This window comes from Panthera onca, chromosome B1, assembly GCF_046562875.1.
Source record: "Panthera onca isolate mPanOnc1 chromosome B1, mPanOnc1 haplotype 2, whole genome shotgun sequence".
Classification (NCBI taxonomy): domain Eukaryota; kingdom Metazoa; phylum Chordata; class Mammalia; order Carnivora; family Felidae; genus Panthera; species Panthera onca.
The window spans coordinates 189,231,692-189,256,044 of record NC_138342.1 but is presented as its reverse complement, the minus strand read 5'-3'; the positions used below and the strand labels follow the sequence as shown (position 1 = coordinate 189,256,044).

The 24,353-nt window shown below is 43.2% G+C and overlaps 1 protein-coding gene across 2 annotated transcripts in view; it reads right to left on the bottom strand.

Annotated features, from left to right (window-relative positions):
* CENPU (centromere protein U) overlaps positions 1–23,768 on the bottom strand; it is a 40,754-nt gene extending 16,986 nt beyond the window's left edge. Inside the window, exons 1-8 of one of the 2 annotated variants that reach the window (XM_078445289.2) lie at positions 23,751–23,768; positions 19,445–19,493; positions 17,989–18,106; positions 14,136–14,241; positions 8,984–9,044; positions 8,295–8,537; positions 1,511–1,577; positions 323–431 (exon numbers count right to left, since the gene is read on the bottom strand). In XM_078445289.2, coding sequence (XP_078301415.2) covers positions 323–431; positions 1,511–1,577; positions 8,295–8,537; positions 8,984–9,044; positions 14,136–14,241; positions 17,989–18,106; positions 19,445–19,493; positions 23,751–23,758 — 761 coding nt within the window. In that variant the 5' untranslated portion in view covers positions 23,759–23,768. Of the gene's footprint in view, positions 1–322; positions 432–1,510; positions 1,578–8,294; positions 8,538–8,983; positions 9,045–14,135; positions 14,242–17,988; positions 18,107–19,444; positions 19,494–22,718; positions 23,040–23,750 lie in introns of those variants that run through there. The other variant, XM_060652909.3, reaches the window with a different exon arrangement.
* Between the last annotated feature and the right edge of the window lie 585 nt (positions 23,769–24,353).

The window sequence follows — 24,353 nt, the reverse complement described above, 5'->3', positions numbered from 1 at the left end:
ATGAACCCATGAATTAGAGTCCCCAGATTATGTGCTAGGCCATGAAGAAAGCCTCAAAATTACAAAAAATATCACCAAATTTTCTCACAACATATTTCAGATGTAAGATAAATACAAAGAAGTCACGTATTTGGGCGTATAAAAACATACTACTAAATAATTCACAGGATTAAAGAAAAAATTATAACGGAAATGTAAATATATGTAAAACTACGCGATGATGAAAATACGAGGTGTCAAAAGCCATGCTTTTGACAAAAGCACGAGTCGTGCTTTAAGGACAACGTACGAGGTGCATGTATCACAACATCAGAAGACTTACTTATACTCTAGGATGGTTTTCTCAAATGCAGACAAAACAACATCTAATTCCATGAGATCACTGGCTTTCTTTCCTTTTAGACACCAAATATGAACGCAGTCGGACGTATCTAGAATATGAAGATAAGTCAATTTAATATACTGATTATCAATCTTTTGGCTCTAGGTCCAGGGTCCTGAAAGCCCCACACAAAAAAAACTGTCCTACCAAATGGCCAAAAATAGCTTCAGCTGAAGAGGCACGTAAGGGGAGGCATGACTCACTTCCTATCCTGGTGCAGAGTCTCACAGATCCTGTCTACACTGTCACTCTAACTGCTGTCTCCTTGTTTCTACTGAAAGAGTCTGAAGTACTGCTGACTCTTAACTACCTCGTTGTACCTTTTATGCAACAGTCTGTTACCCAACACTACTGGTAATAGAGCTCTTTTTGGTTACCTGTGATTCCTTAATTTTAATCTACCTAATAGGCCACTTCTAGCACACGTAACGGTTACTCGATGTGATTTAGTCTCAGTCGTGTATTGTTAAGACATTAAGTTCTGGTACCTCTGTGGATGAAAGGTCATGCGTTCGTTAAGATGGAATTGTAGAATACTTAAACATATGATCCCATTTCGGGGGAGAAAGTGCGACAAAAGGCTTGAAGAGTAGAGACAAAACAAAAAGCATGGCGGCTCTTTTTGGGTTATGGGTGATTTTTATCTTCCTTTCCATACTTTCCAAACTTTCTAAACATAAAGGACTTCTCCTTTAAAGAACTGTAGGAGAGGGACAAAATGGTTTTCCACCCATTTTTCAATAAACTCTTATTTGTATCGATAAAAAAGTACAGAGTCAATCTCAAAAAAGTTATGCTGACTAGAAAAAGCCTATACAGAAGAGTATATGCTACATGATGTATCAAAAGAATACAGACTGTGTGATGAAAAATTAAGGTGATGAAAGGAGGTATAACAGTAAAATCTAGGTGTATAAATACATACCGTAAGATTCTTTCACCTTTGTTGTAGGTTGAAAATTTTCATGATAGATGTTGGAAAAAATCAGTTACTACAAAGTCTCATATTTTCAGCTTTTTAAAGTAGCAATTTTATGGACTTACAATTTACTATCTTAACAACAAAAAAATAGGTTTTTAAAATGAAATTCTTGAATGACTGACAAAGTATAAAACACTATTCTGTACCGGAGTCTATGGCTTCACTTCTTGATTTCTTCCTTTTGCCGGAAAACATCTTCTTTTTCTGAGTTTTCTACAATAAAAAAAAAAAAAAGCAAAGATTTTTATTTAAAAATTTTCCTTCTCTTAAAACATCAGTATTATAACAACAGTATCAAACACTCTCCATTCTAGCTATTACTCTCATTTAGTTCTAAGTGGTTCATTATGTATACTGGCCAAATTAACATAAAGAGACCCTGGAAAAATTAAACTGTCTCAACACATAAAGTAAATAAAGCTCTTCATTGGCTTTTAACAACGATCGTCTTGGAGGCAGCTGAACTTTTCTTACTTAAGGTGATGTACTGCGTGGAGGCCGGCTGATCGCTCTCCAAGCCGGGATGAAGTATCCGCTTCCTAACTAGCTCTCTTGCCACAACCAACCACGGAGTCGGGGTGGGGATGAGGCGACTTGATTCAGGTGCTGGAGAGCGGGCAGCCAGGACTGGGAGACCGGGGACCCCGGGAACTCCCACTCCCCCGCCCGCGCCAGGGGGCAATTTCGACAGCAGCACAAGCTAAATCAAACAGAGCACGTAGTCCCACTCTGCCGAGGCAGCAGAGACCAGACTGGAGCAGGTGAAGCCCTTGGAACCGGAGCTCAGAGGGAGCACGGGAAGTCCAGGTGCGTGTTCCCTGCGGTCCCGGAGTCCTCCGCATGCGCAGAATGAGACTACGTCAAGCTTACTAGAAAGCAGCCGGCATGGGATTCAGAACACAACAGGTAATAGGGGACAAGCCACTGGGGGGAAATTACATGCAGAAAATGCAGAGATCTCATCAAACCTCATTAAAACCTATCTATCCAGCTGAGCTAGGAGGAAGACTGCAACTTGGGGCCACAAGGATACTCTAGAGCGTGCAATCCTCAACAGGGCGATAGTTTTCCTAAGGAGCAAAAATGGGATTCTTCAGGAGAGGATGCAGAAACAATTCTTAGGTATTAAAATGGTCTGTGACTCTCCAAAGGGTCCCAGTTCATAAAGAGTAACACAGTATATTTTGGTATTAAAATTTAATTGGGGGAGGGAGTGGTTAGGAGAGAAAGTGTCTAAAAGGCTTTTTAGTCAGGACAATAATGAAAAGGATTGAGAAACACTATCCTAGAGGAAGGCCTACTCTGGACCCACCCTCACAAACCCTAAACCCAACGTCTGACCAGATTCACTAGAAAGACACATTGTAGGCTCTTAGCAGAATTGGAAGATGATCCTCAATGATCTGGGTAACTCCTTCCCCTTGAATGTGGGGGGCACCTGCAGACAGGATGGGATAGTTGCTCCCTCGATGAGGTCACCTTACAGAAGACTCCACTGTAGCTGACTGGAGAAAACCCTCTGGCTCTGAAGATGCTTGCCGCCATACTGTGAGAGAGCCGCCTGACTAAGACCTAAGGAGGACTTCCAGCTTCCCCCACGGAGAAGCCAAGAACCTCAGGTCTACAAAGGCAAGGACTCAAATTCTACCAACAATCTGAACGATCCTAGATGAGAACTACGTGACTCAGATCAGATTTCTGTCCTGGAGAGCACCTTGATTTCAGCCTCGTGGGACCCTGTGTAGAGAATCTGGCTAAGGCTGGCCTAGACCGGACCTATAGAAACCGTGAGATGTAAATATACGTGAAGTCACGGAGTTTGTGGGAGGTAATTTACTAGGCAGCAACTGAATACTAATACAGAGGCTGAGTCCCAGTGAGTTAGAGCTGCTTGCAAAATCCCTTAGGCTTTTTGCAAATTGACCCTAGCCAAAGATAAAGCTTTCAGAAGCTAAAGATGATCAGCCAATAAACAGGCTACCAATGAGAATAAAAACTCAACATTTGTAAGAGAATTCAGAGTCTCAACAGCCTGTCAACAATTTCCAATACACAATTTAAAAGTACTAAAATACAGGGGCACCTGGGTGGCTCAGTTGGTTGAGCGTCCGACTTCGGCTCAGGTCATGATCTCGCGGTCCGTGAGTTCGAGCCCCGCATAGGTCTCTGTGCTGACTGCTCAGAGCCTGGAGCCTGCTTCAGATTCTGTGTCTCCCTCTCTCTCTGACCCTCCCCTGTTCATGCTCTGTCTCTCTCTGTCTCAAAAATAAATAAACGTTAAAAAAATTAAAAAAAAAAAAAAAAAGTACTAAAATACAAATGTTACACAAAAAAATGTGACCCATAGAGAAACAAAAAAAAACATACTCAAGAGAAACCGACCCCAAGTTAGCCCAAAACAAAGACTTTAAAGCAGCTATCATAAATATGTCTCAAACGGGGCTCCTGGGTTAAGGATCCGACTCTTGATTTTGGCTCAGATCATGATCTCTTGGTTCGTGAGTTTGAGCCCTGAGTCAGGCTCTGTGACAGTGTGGAGCCTGCTTGGGATTCTCTCTCTCTCTGCCCCTCCTCTGCTTGCACTCTCTTGCTCTTGCTCTCCCTCTAAATAAATAAATTAAAAAAAAAAAATGTCCCCAAAAGTAAACAAAATGATGGCTTAATGATAGCAGAAAAAGAGAAACTACATTAAAAACAAAAACAAGCTAAATGGAAATTCTAGAACCAAAGAGCACAAAACTAAGAAGTCATTGAATAGTGTTTTAGTTTTCTGTGGCTGTTGTAATAAATTACCACAACTTGATGTCTTAGAACAGAAATGTATTCTCTAACGGCTCTGGGGGACAGAAGTCCGAAATCAGTTTCAGTGGGCCAAAATCAAGGTGTTGGTAAGACAGCATTCCCTCCAGGGACCTGGTTGGGGGAGGGGGGGGGGGGCGTGTAAATCTATTCTTTGTTTCTTCCAGCTTTTGTGGCTCTGGCATGCCTCAGCTTGCAGCCACATCACTTCAACCACCTTCTCTGTCTTCACATCATCTTCTCCTGTGTGTGTAATCTCCCTCTGCCTCTGAGGATACTTGTGATGACACTCGTGGGCCTGCACATGGACACATCTGTAGGGGGCACCATTCACTAATTGGGGGCTTAACTGCAGGTTTTAGATGGCAAAAGACTGGTCAGTAAAATTGAAAACAAAGTGATAAAAATTTACCGAATTTGCAAATCAGAGAGAAAAAGTCTGGAAAAAAAAAAAAATCAGAGCATCTCAGGAACCTGTGGGACAATACTAAAATATACATAATAAGAGTTCCAAAAGAAGAGTCAGAACGGGATAGAAAAATTAAATTTTGAGAAAAAAAAAATGGAATTTTCCAACTTCTAGATCCAAGAAGCTCAGTAAACCCTAAAGCAAGATAAAACCATACTTAAGCACATCATATTTAAAATGCCAAGAAACAAAAAAGATAAACAGGAAAATCTTGACAGCAGCCAGAAGAAAGGGACAGAGTCAATATACAAATAAACATGGGAACAATGACCCATGTCACGGCCTTCTCACAGAAACAAGAGACACCAAAGAACAACACAGACACCTAATTAAAGAGTGGAGGGAAAAAAATGTCAACCCAGAATTCTGCATCCAGTGAATCCATCCTTTAAAAACAGGGGTGAGGGCGCCTGGGTGGCTCAGTCGGTTAAGCGTCCGACTTCGGCTCGGGTCATGATCTCGCTGTCCGTGAGTTCGAGCCCCGCGTCGGGCTCTGTGCTGACAGCTCAGAGCCTGGAGCCTGTTTCAGATTCTGCGTCTCCCTCTCTCTGACCCTCCCCCGTTCACGCTCTGTCTCTCTCGGTCTCAAAACTAAATAAACGTTAAAAAAAAAAAAAAAAAAAAGTAGACATTTAAAAAAAAATAAAAAATAAATAAATAAAAACGGGGTGAATAAAGACACTTTCAGATCAAGAAAATGAGAGAATTTGTTGCCAGCAGACCTGCACTAAAGGGTTGCTACAGGATGTTCTTTAGGCTGGAAAGGTATTAGAAGGAAACGCAGATCTATAGGAAAGAGAAAAGACAACTGGAAAAGAAAAATCAGTGGGTAACCATAAAAACTAGGTATTTTTTCCTTTTCATAATTTCCTTAAGCAATAGCTGTTTCAAGCAAAAATGACAATATCGTAAGGTTAGGTTTACAACGTACGTAGAAGTAAAACACGTGACAAAAACAGCACAGAGGATGACGGATGGATAAATGGAATAATATTGTCATGTAATTAGATTCACGTAGTGGGAAATGGTGAACCGTCAGGAAGTAGGATGTATGGTAGGAAGTGGTAACAAACTGATTCTAAGCGGACTTTGCCAATTGAAGGATGCAAAGTTTTTAGCTTTATGTTTATCAATTTTTGAGAGACAGACAGAGTGTAAGCAGAGGAGGGGCAGAGAGAGTGGGACACAGAATCCGAAGCAGGCACCAGGCTCTGAGCTGTCAGCACAGAGCTCGATGTGGCGTTCGAACTCATGAACCGCGAGATCATGACCTGGGCCGAAGTCAGAGGCTCAACCCACGGAGCCACCCAGGTGCCCCAGACGGATACAAATTTTTAAACCCAGACGCAACCACTTAAAAAAAAAAAAGTACTCTTAAAAAAATTAAGAGGCATAGGGCGCCTGGGTGGCTCAACTGGTTAAGCATCCGACTTCGGCTCAGGTCATGACCTCGCGGCTCGTGAGTTGGAGCTCCCGCATCGGGCTCTGTGCTGACAACGTGGAGCCTACTTCAGATCCTCTGTCTCCCTCTCTCCCTGCCTCTCCCTCCCCCTCTCTCTCAAAAATAAATAAACATTAATAAAAAAAAAAAAAATTAAGAGGATAACTGAGAAGTCAATAGAGGAAAGAAAAGGGAACACCAAAATATATTCAGTTAATCCAAAATTAGCAACAGAAAGAAAAAAACGAAGGGAAAATGGAAAACAGTAAGTAAGATGATAGACTTGAACCTGATTATACTTAAAAATTACATCAAAAGTAAATGGGCTTGGGGTGGCCATTTACTGGGTGGCTCAGTCGGGTGAGTGTCTGACTCCTGATTTTGGACTCCCTCCGCCCCTCCTCCACTTGTTTGTACACATGCCCGAGCTGTCTCTCAAAAAAAAAAAAAAAAGCTGAACTCATAGACACAGACAGAAATGGTGGTTACTAGGGGCTGAGGGAAATGGGGAGGTGTTGGCCCAAAGATCCAATCGTAAGATGAGTAAGTTCTGGGAATGGAATGTCCAACAGAGTGATTATAGTTAACGATACTGTATTATATACTTGAAAGCTGCCAACAGAATAGATCTTAAATGTTCTTCACTTCCAAAAAGAAATGGTAATTATGTGAAGTGATAGGGATATTAACTAATACCACTGTGGTTAATTTTGCAATATATGATTGTATCAAACCAACACCTTAAACTTACACAATGTTATATATCTATTATATCTCAACAAAACTGGAAAAAATAAAGACAGAAACAGGTTGTAAACAAATGGGTGAAAAGAGATATACCGTGCAAAGTGAGCATAGGAAAGCTGCTGGGTTATATGAATATCGAACACTATGTATTTCAAGACAAAAAAATATTATAAGAAATTACAAGGAGACATTTCCTAATGATAACAGAACATAATGGTAACAGCCACTCATCAAGAACATAGAACGTTAAGTAAGCATGCAATTAAAAACATAGCTTCTGTACTTGAGATAACAGTATTATGTCAAGGTTAATTTCCTGGTTTTAATCACCGCACTTTGGTTATGTAAAATCTAAGAATTAGATTAAGATGGGGAAGAAATGTGTGGGAACTTCCTGAACTATCTGTGCAACTATAAGTCTAAAATTGACAAAACAAAGAACAAAGCTACAAAAGTCACAATGCAAAACTTCAGAGAACTAAAGAGAATCTGCAAAACTGGGATATTAACAAACACCTAAAACATCTCTTTTGTCATCAAGTAGACTATCCCCGCACCATAAAAAGACTCTACGGAGACATAATATCTGAACGCATGTCCATCAACTTGACCTGAGAGGACATTCACAGAAAACCTCCAACAACTGCCAAGTCAAGTTCACGTGGGATGTTCACCAGACAGACCAGAAAGAGGCAGATCAACATGAATACGCTTCTGTTTGCGTAGAAAGGGGACAGTAAGAGGAAAATAGATCCCTCTTTGTTTATTTGAGCAGAAGGAAACTCAGGAAGAGAACACAGAAACCAGCCGAAATGTTACCTGTTCAGTGGCGGAGGAAGACGGAAAGTGGAGAATGAGGCAGCAGGAACACAATATACTTAGAATTCTTTCTGAACATGAATGAGAATTATTCAAAGCATTAAGCCAAATGGATAAAATGACATATTAAGAGCTTGTCCCAAAGATAACATATGCCACGAATTTAAAACAGAGTGTTTAGGACCCGGAAATCTTATCTTAGCAATGTTTTTCTACGGAAATGATCGAGGGTGTACACAAAGATTTAGCTAGGAAGAAATTCATGAATGAAAGCACCTAAAAATTTTTGATTGCAACCATTCATTCGTAAGAGATTAAACTATGGCACATTCATGAAGGAAATGTCGTGCACTTGTGAAAATGGCATCCCAGAACACCAAGTGACCAGGTCGGTCCACTCAGGGGGAAGAAAAAGCTCCGTTAAGGGACTGAGGCGCACAGATCAAAGAGCACGCATCTTTTACGGGGATGGGATCGTGGGTGATCTCATCCTTTCTACACCTTCTGAATTTTCTAAAATAAACATTTTTATAACAAAAATATCTATTAGCTTTTTAAAGAATCAAAGGAAAGAGAGGAAATGCTTTATTTTCCTCCTCAACATTTTTCAGTCAACTTTTTTTCTCCCCAACGGGGATGACAGACGCGCTCTTACCGACCGACTTTCTGTCGCCAGGGTCGCTTTTTCAACACCAGACGTGGCGCTAAGGGGTCCTACTCTTTTACGAGTGGTGGACTCAGCTGGTTTCTCTGGAAGTTCCGAAGATATACGCGGTGTATCTGGAACAGGTTCACATTGTACTGAACTCATTTTCTCCGCTGGTTTAACTTTCCTTCTTATATCACCTTCTTCGGGGCTTTCAGATTCATTGCTAATGGGCTTGACGTTTCTTGCTGGCTATGCCAAGAAATCAGCATTACTGGCTTAGAAAACTCAAATGCTTACCATCCTTCCTGTAATAGTAGACAGCCTTAAAATCCACATTTCTCATTTCCCACCCTCAAGCCTGAACATAACAGGAAGATGGCAACAAAATTAGTGGGTAAGTGGGAAAACCCAGATTTAAAGGCTCCATGTAAACACTCCTCAAGTTCACTCTGGCTCTGTAGATCCCGAACTAAACACAGGAATGCTGTGAAAACTGACAGGGTACATGCGGGTTTGAGACCTATGTAATGAAAAGCACTTAAGACATAAAAACACATTTCCCTTTTTACTCAAAAAGTATCTTCTGAAACGTAATATTCTTCCTCTGCGTAAAATGTGCCCATTTTCTCTGCTTGCCTCCAATCGAGATAGGATATGAAATATGTTGCAAGATAGAAGAGAACACTCCTACACACCTTTTTTGCACTCATTTCTATAGACGTGTCTTCACTTGCTTCGATTTCATAAGTGTCTGACCTGTGCGAAAGAATAAACCATCAACATCTTACACTTCCTTCATTTTTATTCACATGCTGCATAGAGGTTGCTCATCCAATATGAAAACAAGCTCAATTTAGTGAGATTTCTCACGTGTCCCGGATTTATGGGTCCTCTCCCACTTCTTCCGACGCCCAGGGCAGCCAAGCCACGAAGACACCTTAGGGGCAAGAGAAGCTAGGAGATCCACTCTTCATTCTGACAGCCACATGCTCGGCTAACATCAAATGTGCTGTCACTGAGGAAGGAGGGGAAGACACTGGGGCAGACAACCAGCACGCTTTACCATCCGTGACAAAGTAATTACTATCTTGCAGTGGGCTCCCCTCTTCAGTCTCTATACCCCGAGTCACCCCAGCTCTTTTCAGTCCCACAGACTCCCTCTGCTCCCTGCCACCACAGGGCCTCTGTGCCTACCATTTCACCTCCATGGAACATTCACTCCTCCCCCACCCCACCAACCCAATTCCCATCACAGGGTCACCCGCTTCCCCGTGAGGTTCATCAGGGATCCTTCAGTAATATCTATTGTTCCATAAGCTCCAGGACAACAAGGATTATGTCCACTCTGAGTTATTACTGAAAACGGAGAGCCTCACACAGGGCCAGGCATGCGGGCGGTGCTCAAAGAATGCTGAGAAAATACAAACAATAATAGCTCATATTTGAAAGTTTACTATGTACCAACCAGTTTTAAGAGCTTAAGAGGATAAATTCATCTTAAACAATCCATGACGTAGACTGTACTACTCCTTTACTTTCCAGATGGAGGAATTAAGAAGTTAAAGGTCTGGCCCGAGGCCCGATACCTTAGAAGTGGCCTAACAAGGACCTGAACCAGCACAAGAGGTTGAGGGCCAGTTGCCTTAACCAGGGCACTGCACTTACACCTCACGAACAAAGGGTTTCAAATATTCACTGAATGCCTACTGCGTGCCAGGTGGTGTTCTAGGCACCTGAGGAACAGCAGGGAACAGAACAAAGTTCTGCTTTTTAAGCTACTCCTATTGGGGAGAGACAACGAACAAATTAAAAAATGAACATAGGGGCGCCTGGGTGGCTCAGTCAGTTAAGCGTCCAACTTCAGCTCATGATCTCACAGTTCGTGAGTTCAATCCCTGCATCGGGCTCTGTGCTGACAGCTTGGAGCCTGGAGCCTGCTTCGGATTCTGTGTCTCCCTCTCTCTCTGCCCTTCGCCCACTCAACGCTCTCTCTCTCGCTCTCAAAAATAAACATTAAAAAAAAATTAAAAAATGAACATAAAATATTGGCTTGGTAGAGGTGAATGCTATGAGAAAAAGATCAGAGTAAAGAAAATATACTGATGAAGAAAGGTGATATTTTCTATGAGGCAGCAGAGTGGATTGCTATGATATGGTGACATCTGAAATCTAAAAGGAAGCATAGGAGCAAGCCTTACAGAAGAGCAATCTGGGCACCTGAGATGGTACATGCAAAGGCCCTGAGGTGGTACATATTTAAGAACTTGCTATTAAAATGATGCTGAGGGAAATAAGGCAGTTACAGAGGGACAAATAAATACTGTATTATTCTACCTATATGAGGTATCTAAAACAGGCCAATGCATAGAATTGTTTTCTTTTATGGGGCGCCTGGGTGGCTCAGTCGGTTAAGCATCTGACTTCAGCTCAGGTCATGATCTCACGGTTCTTGGGTTCAAGCCCCACGTTGGGCTCTGTGCTGACAGCTCAGAGCCTGGAGCCTGTTTCAGATTCTGTGTTTCCCTCTCTCTCTCTGCCCCTCCCCCACTCGTGCTCTGTCTCTGTCTCAAAAATAAATAAACATTAAAAAAAAATTTAAAAAAAAAAGAATTGTTTTCTTTTTAAACTATTCCAAAAAACAGAAAAGGAAGGAAAACTTCCAAATCCATTCTATGAGGCCAGCATTATCCTGATACCAAAACCAGATAAAGACACCACAAAAAAAGAGAACTACAGGCCAATATCTCTGATGAACACAGATGCAAAATCCTCAACAAAATACTAGCAAACTGAATCCAACAACACGTTAAAAAAAATCGTTCACCACAACCAAGTGGGATTTATTTCTGGGCTGTAAGGGTGGTTTAATATTCACAAATAAATGTGACACATCACATCAATAAGAGGATAAGAACCATAAGGTTATTTCAATAGAAGCAGAAAAAGCATTTGACAAAGTACAACATCCATTCATGATAAAAACCCTCAACAAAGTAGGTTTACAGGGAACATATCATAATAAAGGGCATATATGAAAAACCCACAGCTAACATACTCGATGGTAAAAAAATTCAGCTATTCCCCTAGGATCAGGAACAAGACAGGGATGTTCCCTCTCACCACTTTTATTCAACACAGTACTAGAAGTCCTAGCCACAGCAATCAGACAACAAAAAGAAAGAAAAGAAATCCTCCTAAGGAAGAAGCGACTCTTTACAGACATGATACTCTATGGAGAAAACCCAAAAGACTCCATCAAAACATGGCTAGAACTGATAAATGAATTCAGTGAAGTTGTGAGATACAAAATTAATGCAAAATTAAATCTGTGGCATCTCTCTACACCAATGATGAAGCAGAAGAAAGAGAAATTAAGGAATAAATCCTATTTACAACTGCACCCAAAACAATAAGACACCTAGGAATAAATCTAATCACTGGGGTGAAAGACCTGTACTCTGAAAACTATAAAACACTGATGAAAGACACTGAAGACGACACAAAGAAATGGAAAAACATTCCATGTTCATGGACTGGAAGAACAAATATTGTTAAAATGTCTACACTACCCAAACCAATCTATACATTCAATGCAATCCCTATCAAAATACCAACAGCATTTTTTTAAATGTTTATTTATTTACTTAGAGAGAATACAAGCAGCAGATGGGCAGAGAGAAAGGGAGAGAGAGAATCTCAAGCAGGCTCCACGTTGTCAGTGCAGAGCCCAATGCAGGGCTTGATCCCATGAACTGTGAGATCATTACCTGAGCTGAAATCAAGAGTTAGATGCTTAACTGACTGAGCCACCCAGCTGCCCCAACAGTATTTTTCACAGAACTAGAACAAACAACCCTAAAACGTGTATGTAACCACAAAAGACCCCAAATAGCCACAGCAACCTTGAAAAGCAAAAGCGAAGCTTGGAGTCATCACAACTCTGGACTTTAAGTTATATTACAAAGCCGTAATATGTAATATGCCACTATGGGACTGCACAAAAATAGACACACAGATCAACAGAATAGAAAACCCAGAAACAAACCCACAACCCTATGGTCAATAAATCTTTGACAGAGCAGGAAAGAATATCCAATGGGAAAAGGACAGTCTCTTCAGCAAATGGGGCTGGGACAACTGGACAGCTTTCTTGCACCATACACAAAAATAAACTCAAAATTGATGAAAGACCTAACTGTGAGACCTGAAACCATAAAAATCCTAGAAGACAGCACAGGGAGTAACATTTGGCATTAGCCATAGCAACTTTTTTTTAGACAGGTCTCCTGAGGCAAGGGAACCAAAAGCAAAAATAAACTGATGGGGCTTCATTATAATAAAAAGGTTCTGCAGAGCAAAGGAAAAGATCAACAAAACGAAAAGGCCACCTACAGAATGGGAGAATTTTGCAAATAACGTATCTGAAAAAGGGTTAGCATCCAAGATGTATAAAGCATTTACAAAACTCAGCACCTAAAAAAACCCCAAATAATCCAATTATACACTGGGCAGAAGACATGAACAGATATTTCTCCAAAAAGGCATCCAGACGGCAACAGACACATGAAAAGACGACCATCACTTATCCTCAGGGAAATGCAAATCAAAACCTCGCACCTGTCAGAATGGCCAAAATCAACGACCCAAAAACAATGGGTGTTGGTGAAGATGTGGAGAGAAAGTAACCATCATGCGCTGTTGGTGGGGATGCAAACTGGTGCAGCCACTGTGGAAGACAGTACAGAGGCTCCTCAAAAAGTTCAAAACAGAACTGCCCTATGATCCAGGAATTGCACTACTGAGTTTTTACACAAAGAATGCAAAAACCCTAATTCCCAGGGTACGTGCACCCCTATGTTTATAGCAACATTAGTTACACTAGCCAAATTATGGAAGCGGCCCAAGTGTTCATCGATTTGTGAACGGATAAAGCGGTGGTACATATATACAGTGGACTATTACTCAGCCATTAAAAAAGAATGAAATAATTGCTATTTGTAATGACATGGATGGAGCTAGAGACTATTATGCTAAGCAAAGGAAGTCAGTCAGAGAAAGACAAATCCCATATGATATATACAGAAACAAAACAAAGGAGCAAAGGGTTTTAAAAAAAGAGAGGGGGAGAGAGAGAGAGGCTCAAACCAAGAAGCAGAATCTTAGCTTTGAAGAACAAACTGATGGTTACCGGAGAGGAGGTGGGGGGGAAATAGGTAATGGGATTAAGGAGGGTACCTGTGATGAGAACCAGGTGATTCGAATTAAAATAAAAACTTGAAAAATCCTTTCCTTCCCTCCTTGTCTTAACCTTAAAGCTAAACTAGCTTCACGAGCATGTTTTCTAGAATAATCAGTTAAATGTCAATTGTAATGACTTTTTTTTTAATTAAATTGGATTTTTTTTATAAGGGAGGTATAACGGACATAGGTTAGTTTCAGGTGTATGACATAACAATTGGATACTCGTATATACTGAAAAATGATCTCCACAATTAGTTTAGTTAACGTCTGTCACTAAACAGAGCTACAAATTTTCTTCTTCTTGTGACAACTGTCCAGATCTACTCTCTTAGCAGCTTTCACACATACAACACAGTATCCCCTCTATCACCATGCTGTAATTACATCCCCGTGACTGTTTTCTTTGACGGGAAAGTTGTACCTATAATTAATTATAAGTAATGTTAATTTTTGAAAATACGTTTTTATGTACCGGTTCTCTTGAGGAAAAACTAAGTTGGCTCCAAAGATCTTTAAAGAGCTTTAGTTTTAAAAGCCTCTGCCTGAGAGAGCGTCTCGGAAATCCTACTAACCCCAAATAAACAACTGCTTAAGGTAGAAGCTTACCTTTTCTCCACTTCTTTTCCTTCAGGAGTTGAAGGGATGGGTGAACCACAGTGTGTGGAGAATTCTTCTTCATCAGCATATATAGCAGTGCTGTGTAAAGGCGGGTCTACAAAAGACATTTTTTTTTAAAGTACAACTTTCAAAGTCTGGCAGCTTGGGCAGCGTTTAAGTTTGTTCCCTTACAACGGCGACCTCAGTTTTAATGGCTACCAATTACACAGGCTACTTCCTTCCCGAATGTTCTCGCGCTCACACCTCAACAATGAGAAATTTAAACCATTTCATTCGTAAATACGTGGGCATTTGTCAGTGGTAACCTGTATTACTGTATTTGCGTGCTATCTGGGAATGTTTTAAGGATATAAAAGAAATTTAAAGAAGCCTGACGTTCTCAGTCCTCACCTGACAGAGCATCACGGCCCTACTTGAGAGACCACTGCACTCATGATCAGCTCCGAGGCTTACAGGGCTTGGCCCACGGGACTCTAGAACCTCATCAAGTTCCTAGCTGGGAGGAGAGGGCCCTCTGGGGAAGGATTCCAGTCTTCTCCCTCCTTCTCTTCCCCTGCACCGTTTGAGCCTTTCACTAGCACAAGGAGCTAACTTCAGCGAGCAAGAAGATGAAAGGGAGGGCAACCAAATGGCCTTGGTGGAAAGGCACAGAAGAGGACCCTGGGGGAAACAGAACACTCCTACCTACTCAGGTAAAAAGAGAGACCTCAACACACTGGGCTGGGGCTGGGCTGGTGGCAGGAGGCGAGAGCTTAGGGGAGGGTGGGAGGCGGCCAGGAATGGGAGAGTTGAATTGCTGCAAGCGGGGGTTGGGTGGGGGGGTGCCTGGTAAGAGCCAAGCTACCACTTGTGTTCGAATTTTAGCAATTTTAGCCCGGCAGTGGCAGCGTAAGCACCATGGTGTGGATTAAACGGCATGGGTTCAGACAGACAGCTGCTTAAGCAGTGAACACGTCCGTGCACAATTTTAACATCAGTAATATACTCTGTGTTGCCCTCAACTAGGCAAAGGGATTTATTCACTACTGCCCATCACAAAGAGTAAAAGAGACAAACCAATCCTGCATCTCCGTGTGTAACCAGTCATACAAACTGGACCCTCACACCTCAACACATAAAGAGAGACACCCCAATTTTAACAAGATGAATACTCCAACTTAAAAATGGATAAATGATTTGAATAGACAGCTCCAGATACACAAATGGGCCAACAGACACATAGGAAGATGGTCAGCATCATTAGTCACTAGGGAAATAAAACTCGAAGCCACAACGGGATACTACTCCACATCCATTTGGATGGCTGGCATCAAAAAACAAAACAAAACAAAACAAAACAACCCCAAGTGAGGATGTGGAGAAACTGTATTACTAGTGCCAACGTAAAATGAACGTTGTGGCCTCAAAAAAGCGAACACAATCACCTCATATCCAGCAACTCTACCTCCGCGTAGGTGCTCCCAAGAAGTGAAAGCAGGGACTCCCATGGATGTCTGAACACCCGTGTGTAGGGCAGCATTATTCACAATAGTCACAAGGTAAAGGCAACCCCAGTGTTCACTGCCAGATGACTGGACATACGCACGGGATGGAATATTACTCAGTTTCAAAAGGAAATTCGGACACAGGCTACAGCACGGGGGGACTCTGAAGACATAATTGAGTGGAAAAAAAGAGGAAACATATTGTCTGATTCCTCTCAAAGGAGGCACCTAGAGCAGTCAAATTTATAGAAACAGAAAGTTGGGCTGGGAGGTGTGGGGAATGAGGAGGTGTGGCTTAATGGGCACAGGCTTTCAGTTAGGGGCAAGGGGAGGTTCTGGGGGGGGGTGGGGAGGATAGCTGCAGGACAACGGGAGCGTGGTGATGCCACAGAAATGTACTTTTAAAAATGGTTAGGGGCGCCTGGGTGGCTCCGCCGGTTAAGCGGCCGACTTCGGCTCAGGTCACGATCTCATGGTTTGTGAGTTCGAGCCCCGCGTCGGGCTCTGTGCTGACTGCTCAGAACCTGGAGCCTGTTTCAGATTCTGTGTCTCCCTCTCTCTCTGCCCCTCCCCCGTTCATGCTCTGTCTCTCCCTGTCTCAAAAATAAATAAAACGTTAAAAAAAAAAAATTAAAAAAAAAACAAACAAACAACGGATTACGGAGCTAAAACATTTTTTAGGAATGCAGTGTGACGCCTGCTACAGCACACAGGAACCGTGAAAAGACTCTGCTAAATGCAAGAAGCCGGTCACAAATGAACACAGAGTAGGACTCCATTTGTATGAAGAGGCACAAACAGGGAGGAGGTGTATGGCTGGCAGGGGCTGGGGGTGGGGGAAGGACGGGTGGGGACTGAATGCCAACAGGCACAGAGTTTCTCGCCGGGGTGATTAGGATGTTCTGGAATAGACAATGGTGACGGTTGTGCAATTTGGGGGCCACACTAATGTACCACTGAAAAGGAGGTATTTTCTTTAAAAGTTTTTTAAATCTATTTATTTTTGAGAGAGACAGAGAGAGCGCGTGCGCACAGGGGAGGAGCAGAGAGGGAGACACAGAATCCGAAGCAGGCTCCAGGCTCTGAGCTGTCAGCACAGAGCCTGACGCAGGCCTCGAACTCACAGACCGCAAGATTCGTGACCTGAGCCGAAGTCGGACGCTTAACCGACTGAGCCAGGTGCCCACGTTCCGCTCATTTTTGACCTCTGAAGTGGCCAGTGACATAAACAGAAGCAGTCCCACCTGGACCAGGTGCCAGCCCTGCTTTCCTCACACTCCAAGAAACACAGATGGAGCTCCCCCCCCACCCCCCCCGGCTCTCCCGAAGCATCCTCTGCCTCTGTGTATTTCCGCAAAGGGAAAATTATCCCTCTCCTAAGTAAAGCCCCTTACTGAATCACTGTATGGTGTGAGTGGTCATATGGAGTGAGAAGTATAGTTCATATTCCTCTTTCTACAGAGAACTATAATAGGGGCCCTATTAGGACTGGCTTGTGGACAAATGCTCCTAGAAGACTTCCACTTTGATAAATGTTTAATAGACTTCTTAATGGAGTGCCTGGGCGGCTCAGTCCGTTAAGTGTCCAACTTGGGATCAGGTCATGATCTCATGGTTCGTGGGTTTGAGCCTGGAGCCTGCTTCAGATCCTGTGTCTCCCTCTCTCTCTCTGCCCCTCTCCTGCTCGTGCTCTGTTTCTCTCTCCCTCTCTCTCAAAATAAATAATGAAACATAAAGAAAAAAAATTTTAAAAAAAGAGTTCTTACTTCTAAATGTACTTAAAAGTGAGAAAAATTAACTCAAAATATTAAGTACTCCCCAGAACACTACAGTCATATGCAGACAGCTGATTTTTAAAATCTGAAAAGATTTCCATATTAAAAAAAAATTTTTTTTAATTAATGTTTGTTTTTTATTTTTTTTTTTTAATTTTTTTTTTTTAACTTTTTTTTTTATTTATTTTTGAGACAGAGAGAGACAGAGCATGAACGGGGGAGGAGCAGAGAGAGAGGGAGACACAGAATCGGAGGCAGGCTCCAGGCTCTGAGCCATCAGCCCAGAGCCCGACGCGGGGCTCGAACTCACGGACCGCGAGATCGTGACCTGAGCTGAAGTCAGCCGCTTAACCGACTGAGCCACCCAGGTGCCCCAATTAATGTTTATTTTTGATAGAAAAAGAGAGAGAGGGAGAGCGCAGCGGAGGGGTGGGGGGAGAGAGGGAGACACAGAATCTGAAGCAGGCTCCAGGCTCCGAGCTGTCAGCACAGAGCCCGATGCATGTTTTTATTCGTAACTAGCCTAAAGTTTTTAGGATAAACTACGTTCAAGTTTTTACGATGAAGATTTAAAATACTAACCGAAGATTTCATAAGGTTCTTCATCTTTCTCATGTTCACCCAGTCTGCTGATGCTGGAGATACCAGAATTATCGGGAAAATCAAATACATCAGTAGGCTTCTGCTCTGGGCCAGCTTTCTGAAAGTGAATAAAGTCAAAGTCATTGAATTAGTTGTAACAACCGGGAACATTACAAAGTTGATTTACTTAGAGAGGATAATCCTGCCACCGTTGCTGCCTAAAGAAATGATCCTTAACACTTTTTGAGGGGGGAGTTGGGGGAAACGGACCCCTTTGAAAAACCAAGACAGGGGCTGGCTAAATTCTATCAAGGACCAGAGACTCAATATAGTAGGCTTTGCATCTGTTGGAACTGCTCAACTCAGACACTGTGAGTCTGAAAGCAGACAGTGACCTTGCAGAAAGAATAAGCACGGCTGTGTCACAATAAAACTTTATTTATGAATACTGAAATTTGAATTTCGTATCATTCTCACCTATCACAAGATAGTTGTCTTTTGATTTTATTCCGACCAATTAGAAAGGTAAAAATCTTTCTCAGCTCACAGGGTTGTACAAAAACAGGGAGCAGGCCAGATTTGGCCCTCGGGCCATAGTTTGCCAACTGCTGATCTAGGGGAAGCTATGGGCCCTCTCCCCCACGCACCTGAAAGTTCATAAGGATACACATAGGTAAAAACTCCCAAAGAAGAGACAAGGGTTTATGGTTCAATATACTAACAGGCCCCATGACATTTACTACCCCAAATCTTCATGAAAGACCAAAACATACAGAAAATGAGAAAAAAAAAATCCATCACAGCTCTGGGAAATGGGGAAGGATGCCATTTACAGAAAAGAAAACATGAGGAAATTCTAGAAGATATAAAGGAGATGGTGTAAAATGGACCAAACAAAAACTTTCCCACTTACGGACCCTCACTATAAAATCTGTCACGGAGTACTTGGGGGTGGGATGCCAGAGAAGGGGAGCTGACAGGCCTTCCCATCCTCTGAGATGCAAATCAGCCTCCAGCTTCCAGCTGCCTTCCAAGAAAAGAAAGAAGTCAGGAACGCTAAGAAATCCATCTCCGGCACTTTGGACTTCCAGCGAAGGCAGGCTGGGAGCAGAGCTTTAAAACTTGAAGAATTCCATGCCAGGTATGCTGGACTTTAGCCAAATGGCTAAGTGAAAAAAGCAAAATACAGAAAGCTGTACAAATTTTTACAGGATGTCAATTATCCAAATGAAAAGAAAACCAACCTAGGCCCAGAAAAAAAGATTCAAAATGTTAACAGGGATCATTTTTTGTAATATACTGGCAAAGATGGGAGGCAAAGGAATACACTTTTCACTACAATAGAACACCGAGCTCACCAAGTGAAGTCTACGCGACTCGAAGCTTCCCACAAAACGTTCATCATTTCGTATTGTCAGTTATGAGATAATTATATTAAAGTGAGACGATAACTTACATCTTTTGTGGAATGTGTTTTTCCTATAGAGTTCTTTGAAGATCTCACACTATCGAACAGCAAAAACACACAAAAAAGAAATATTTAAAATAACTGGGGAAACACCGTAACTCGCAACCCATTCGAAGCATTTTTTTCCCCCAGATTATAGTCATCAGTTGCACAAAGAGTGAGCACCCAGAGAAAGTCAGGTTATGGCAAAATCCTTTGGGAAAACAGAACCTGTATCTCACAGACATTTTTTTTTTTTTTTACAGGTCAAATCATATCACCGGTGTATAAAATAGCACACCTCTCTCCCTCAGGGACACAGAAGCTCTTAATCCTGCTATTTTCCTTTCCCCTGAGGACAAGTCATAGTAGCGACTGACAGTTTCTGCAGAATAGAGCAAAAGGGAAGCAGGCTGGCATTTACTAGGCACCTGACACCCATTCTAGCCTGTGCCTGGCTCTTGCCCGTACATTTTCTCATTTAGCTCCAACGGTCCTATAAAGTAGAAGTGAACCCCATCTGCAGAGTAAGTTTGCCCAAAGCGGCACACAGCCAAGAAGCCGCCCGCGTCAAAATTTCCAGCAGTTCAAATCCACAGCTTTCCCCTTCCCACCGCTAATGCCCCTCCCTTGGGCACTGGGGTAAAAGGACAAAGTTGCAGATCTTCAACAAGCGTAAACAAGATGTAACAACAGTGACTAAAATACAGACTGGAAATAGGAGGGGGGGGGGGGGCGGGGAACAGTATTTCCAGTGAACATGTACGGCGTATCCTCCGTGCACCCGGCACTGCAGGTACTTGGGTACGACACCATACTCAGTCTCTGACTCTACAACTGGCTGTGCAGGCACCATTCGTGGAAAGCAAAATCAGTCCGGCGTGTCGGAATCAATATTTCTTTGAGTAATGTTCTACTTGATAGAATTTCCAGAACATTCTGTATCTTCTCTACCCACGTTCACCTCCCGTTCACATGTTGTCTCATACGCTGTGTGTGTAGAGACAACGTGCACCTTTACCCCTAAATAATTCAGTGTGCCTTTCCTAAGAGAGCATTAGCACGCATTGCCACAGTACAATTTCCAAATTAAGAAAATGAACACTGATAGGCTCATATAATCTACTGTCCATATTCAAATTCTACCCACGTCCCCAGAATTTCCCTCAACATCTTCTTCTGTATTTTCCAAATTTTTTTTTCAACGTTTTTTATTTATTTTTGGGACAGAGAGACAGACAGAGCATGAACGGGGGAGGGGCAGAGAGAGGGAGACACAGAATCGGAAACAGGCTCCAGGCTCCGAGCCATCAGCCCAGAGCCCGACGCGGGGCTCGAACTCACGGACCGCGAGATCGTGACCTGGCTGAAGTCGGACGCTTAACCGACTGCGCCACCCAGGCGCCCCTTCTGTATTTTCAAAAAGGAAATACAAAAGAACAGAAAATGTAAGATTGCATTGAACGTTTGATTTTCATAACCCTTTTTTTGTTGTTGTTCTAGAAGTGTGTGGTGCACACGTGTGTATTAATCGGGATGTAAAACATCATTACTGTGAGTCACAGTAAACAAAACTGTGGAACCCTTTAGAGCGGTGGTTCTCAAACTTAAGACATCAGAATCACCTGGAAGGCTTCCAACAGACTGCTTGGCCCCACCCCAGAGATTCTGATTCCATCCACCTGGGATGGGATCTGAGCTGCTGCGTTTCTACCAAATGCACATTTCTAAAAACACTTTAAGGACCGCTGCTTTATTTGATTCTCCGTTCCAAAGAAGAAGGTAGACCAGGTATTCATTTTACAGCATTTATGATTCCAGGGTTCGGGAAAAAGAAGTTACGTGACTTATCAAAGGTCACACAGCCAAGTAACAGAAAGAGGACTAGAAACCAGATTGCAGAACTTATCCTCCTCTGACCCCTGGCTCTTGCCTCCTCTGTGCTTAAAAAAAGGTCAAGTTTCCACCTTACCTTAGGGTAGGAGCAAGGTGCTGTTTCCAAAGATGGAAACTTCTGCGATACCGTATGTAAAAGTTTTGGTAGATGTGCACCAGTGAGTTTGGGGGAGAGGGATAAACAGATTTCAAGAGTCTCAAAGGCAAAAATGTTGTATGTATACACACACATGGAGAGAGTGGGGCTCTCCATCGGGAGAGTCTTTGGTTCTTCCCTCCCCCCCACCCCCCCATCAAGAGTCCCCACAGGAGTCTAGTCTCAGTTCATTCCACCTCCCTGCTCTGTCCTGCTCCAGGCTTTCCCCTAAGCTCTGCCTGGCTTGCATTCCGCTGTCACCCTGCATCCACAAATGCCACCTCCTACAGGGAGTCTTCCCACAGCCCAGGAGGAACTCCTGGACATGTGTATGTATGACCTTGCGTCCCCACCATAGCAGGCCGAGACCCCTTTAGCTAGGACCACACCAGGCCTTCGGGTGCGCTCAAGACACTGCCAGCAGGGCAACTGTCAACGAATCCATTATAAATAACATTCTGGGGGCGGCTAGGTGGCTCAGTCGGTTAAGCGGCTGACTCCGGCTCAGGTCATGATCTCACAGTCCGTGAGTTCGAGCCCCGCGTCGGGGTCTGTGCTGACAGCGCAGAGCCCGGAGCCTGCTTCGGATTGTGTCTCCCTCTCTCTCTGCCCCTCCCCTGCTCGTGCTCTGTCTCTGCCTCAAAAATAAATAAAAACATTAAAAATTAAAAAAAAATAACATTCTGGAGAGCAGTTTGGCAGCCTATATTTAAATGCATGCCCTTTTTGATTAAGACAAAACTGCGTGACCCATCCTGGACCCCTTTTTAAGAATAACAAGCGACAGCTTGGTGCACCGGCTGGAGATTTGGTTCAGCTTTAACGTTCGTGTTACAAACACGGCAGGGTCTCGAAAATAAGAATCCTGACGGCCAGCCAGAGGGCAAACTTTCTAGAATGTAAAGTCTGGCAAGCAGGAGGCGGCTCAATGAGTTATTTGTTGGATATTTTGTTTCAAAATACTTCCAGCCTGCTTCAGCCTACACTCGCGCACACAAAGCTAACCTTCTCTTCCACCCGCCAGGCAGTTTTCAGCTGTAACTGCTTTAAATCTCGCGGCCACCCTATGCACTTGGGGCTAATATTCCCATTTTATAGGTGGAAGACGAGACCCTGAGCGAGTTCCGCAGGGGCAGAGCCAGGGAGCCTCGCTACGCAGCACAAACAGCTCCGAGAGGCACAAAACGCGGCAGGAAGCGAAAGAGGTAACGCCGGTGCCCGGGCTGCGTCCGCACGAACCGAGGTACTTACCCGCCGCGCCCCGGGCCCCGCACCCGCCGCGACGGAGCCATCCGAGTCCAAGGCTCTGCGGGTAAATGGAGTCAGAAAAATCCCGCCAAACCGCGCGCCGCCCCGAGCGGTCAATCTGGACCGAGCCTGCTCGCACGCCCCGCCCCGCCCCGCCCCGGACCGTTTAATCCCGCGGGTCCTCCCGGTCCTGGAGCGCCTGAGAAATCCCGGCTGGGATTGTAGGAAAGCGGATCTGGAGTCAGCGCCTTCCAACCAATTGCTGATGGTCCCTGAGACGTCAATAGTTAGCCGGGCTTTTCCCCGCGCCCGCGCCCGTTTTCCTAAACTCCGCAGTTCCGGAGCCGTAGGGGCCCGCCCAGGGGGCGGGGAAGGGGAGGAGCCGGAGCTGAAACGAGGCAGCGCGGTGCTTCTTTGGGTACCCGGTCCAAACCCGGGTGGGAGCTCCTGGCGCTTAGGCTCCTGGGCAGTGAGAACGAGGCATTGCCAACAAGGCAGGATTTGACTCTGCTGCTGCCCTTTAGCCAGCTGTGTGAGCTCGGCCTGTTATTTTCACCTGTATTCTAGTTTCCGCATTGTAAATGGGAAGGGCCCCTTCTGGAGCTAGTATTCTCCGATTCTTTCTGTTTACAAATTTATTCTGCGAAAGAATGTTGGGCCTTTACCACACCATAAATAAAAATGAACTTAAAATGGGTCAAAGACCTAAACTTAAAAAGGAAAATGATGCAACTTTAAGGAGAAAACAGAGCAAAGATACTTAATGACCTTGAGTTTGGCAATGATTTCGTGGCTGTGATGCCAAAAGCACAGTTTGGGATCACGGAAAAGTTCTGGAGATGGATAGTAGTGGATGGTTGTGTAACAACGTGCCTGTACCTAAGTGCATGCCGCTAAAGTGTACAGTTGAAAATGGTTAAAAAGCTAAAGTTTATGTTATGCAGATTTTATCACAATAAAAAGAACATATGTCATGCATACAAAAGAATATAACATGTATAACGTAAAGACAAGCAGAAACACCCATGTACTCACCACTGCATTAGAAAATAAATCGTGATCATTCCACCAGCCTTGGTGAATCCCTAAAGAATGTATTAATTACTGTGTATTTCTCAACTTTATATAAATGATATTTAGTATGTACTTTGCAAGTGCTCTTAATCAAAGCTATGATTTTTAGATTTAGCCACATCGATTCATGTAGCTGTAGTTCATTCATTTTCATTGTCTTTGGAATGCTTTAAGTAAAGACTCCACATTTAATTTATCCATCCCCCTGTGTATGGTTGTTTCAGTCTTTTTGCTCTGATCAACAATGCAGTGCCCAACATTCTTGTAAGTGTTTCATATGACACATATCTGAGAGGTTCTCTAGGGATAGACCTGGTAGAAATATTATTGCCTCAGAATAAAGGCATTTTAAGCTTTACGTGATAATGCCAATTTTTATACCTCGTTTTGTAGATTACAGTTTACATCCCCCCTCGGCAGTATATAAAAGTCCCCTTAGCTCTATATACATGTCAACACTTAGAATTTTTAAGACTTTTACATTTTTACCTAACCAGTGAGTTGAAATGGTATCCTATTATGTTTTTCATTTGCATGTCCCTTAAGACCGTCATCTTTTCATCA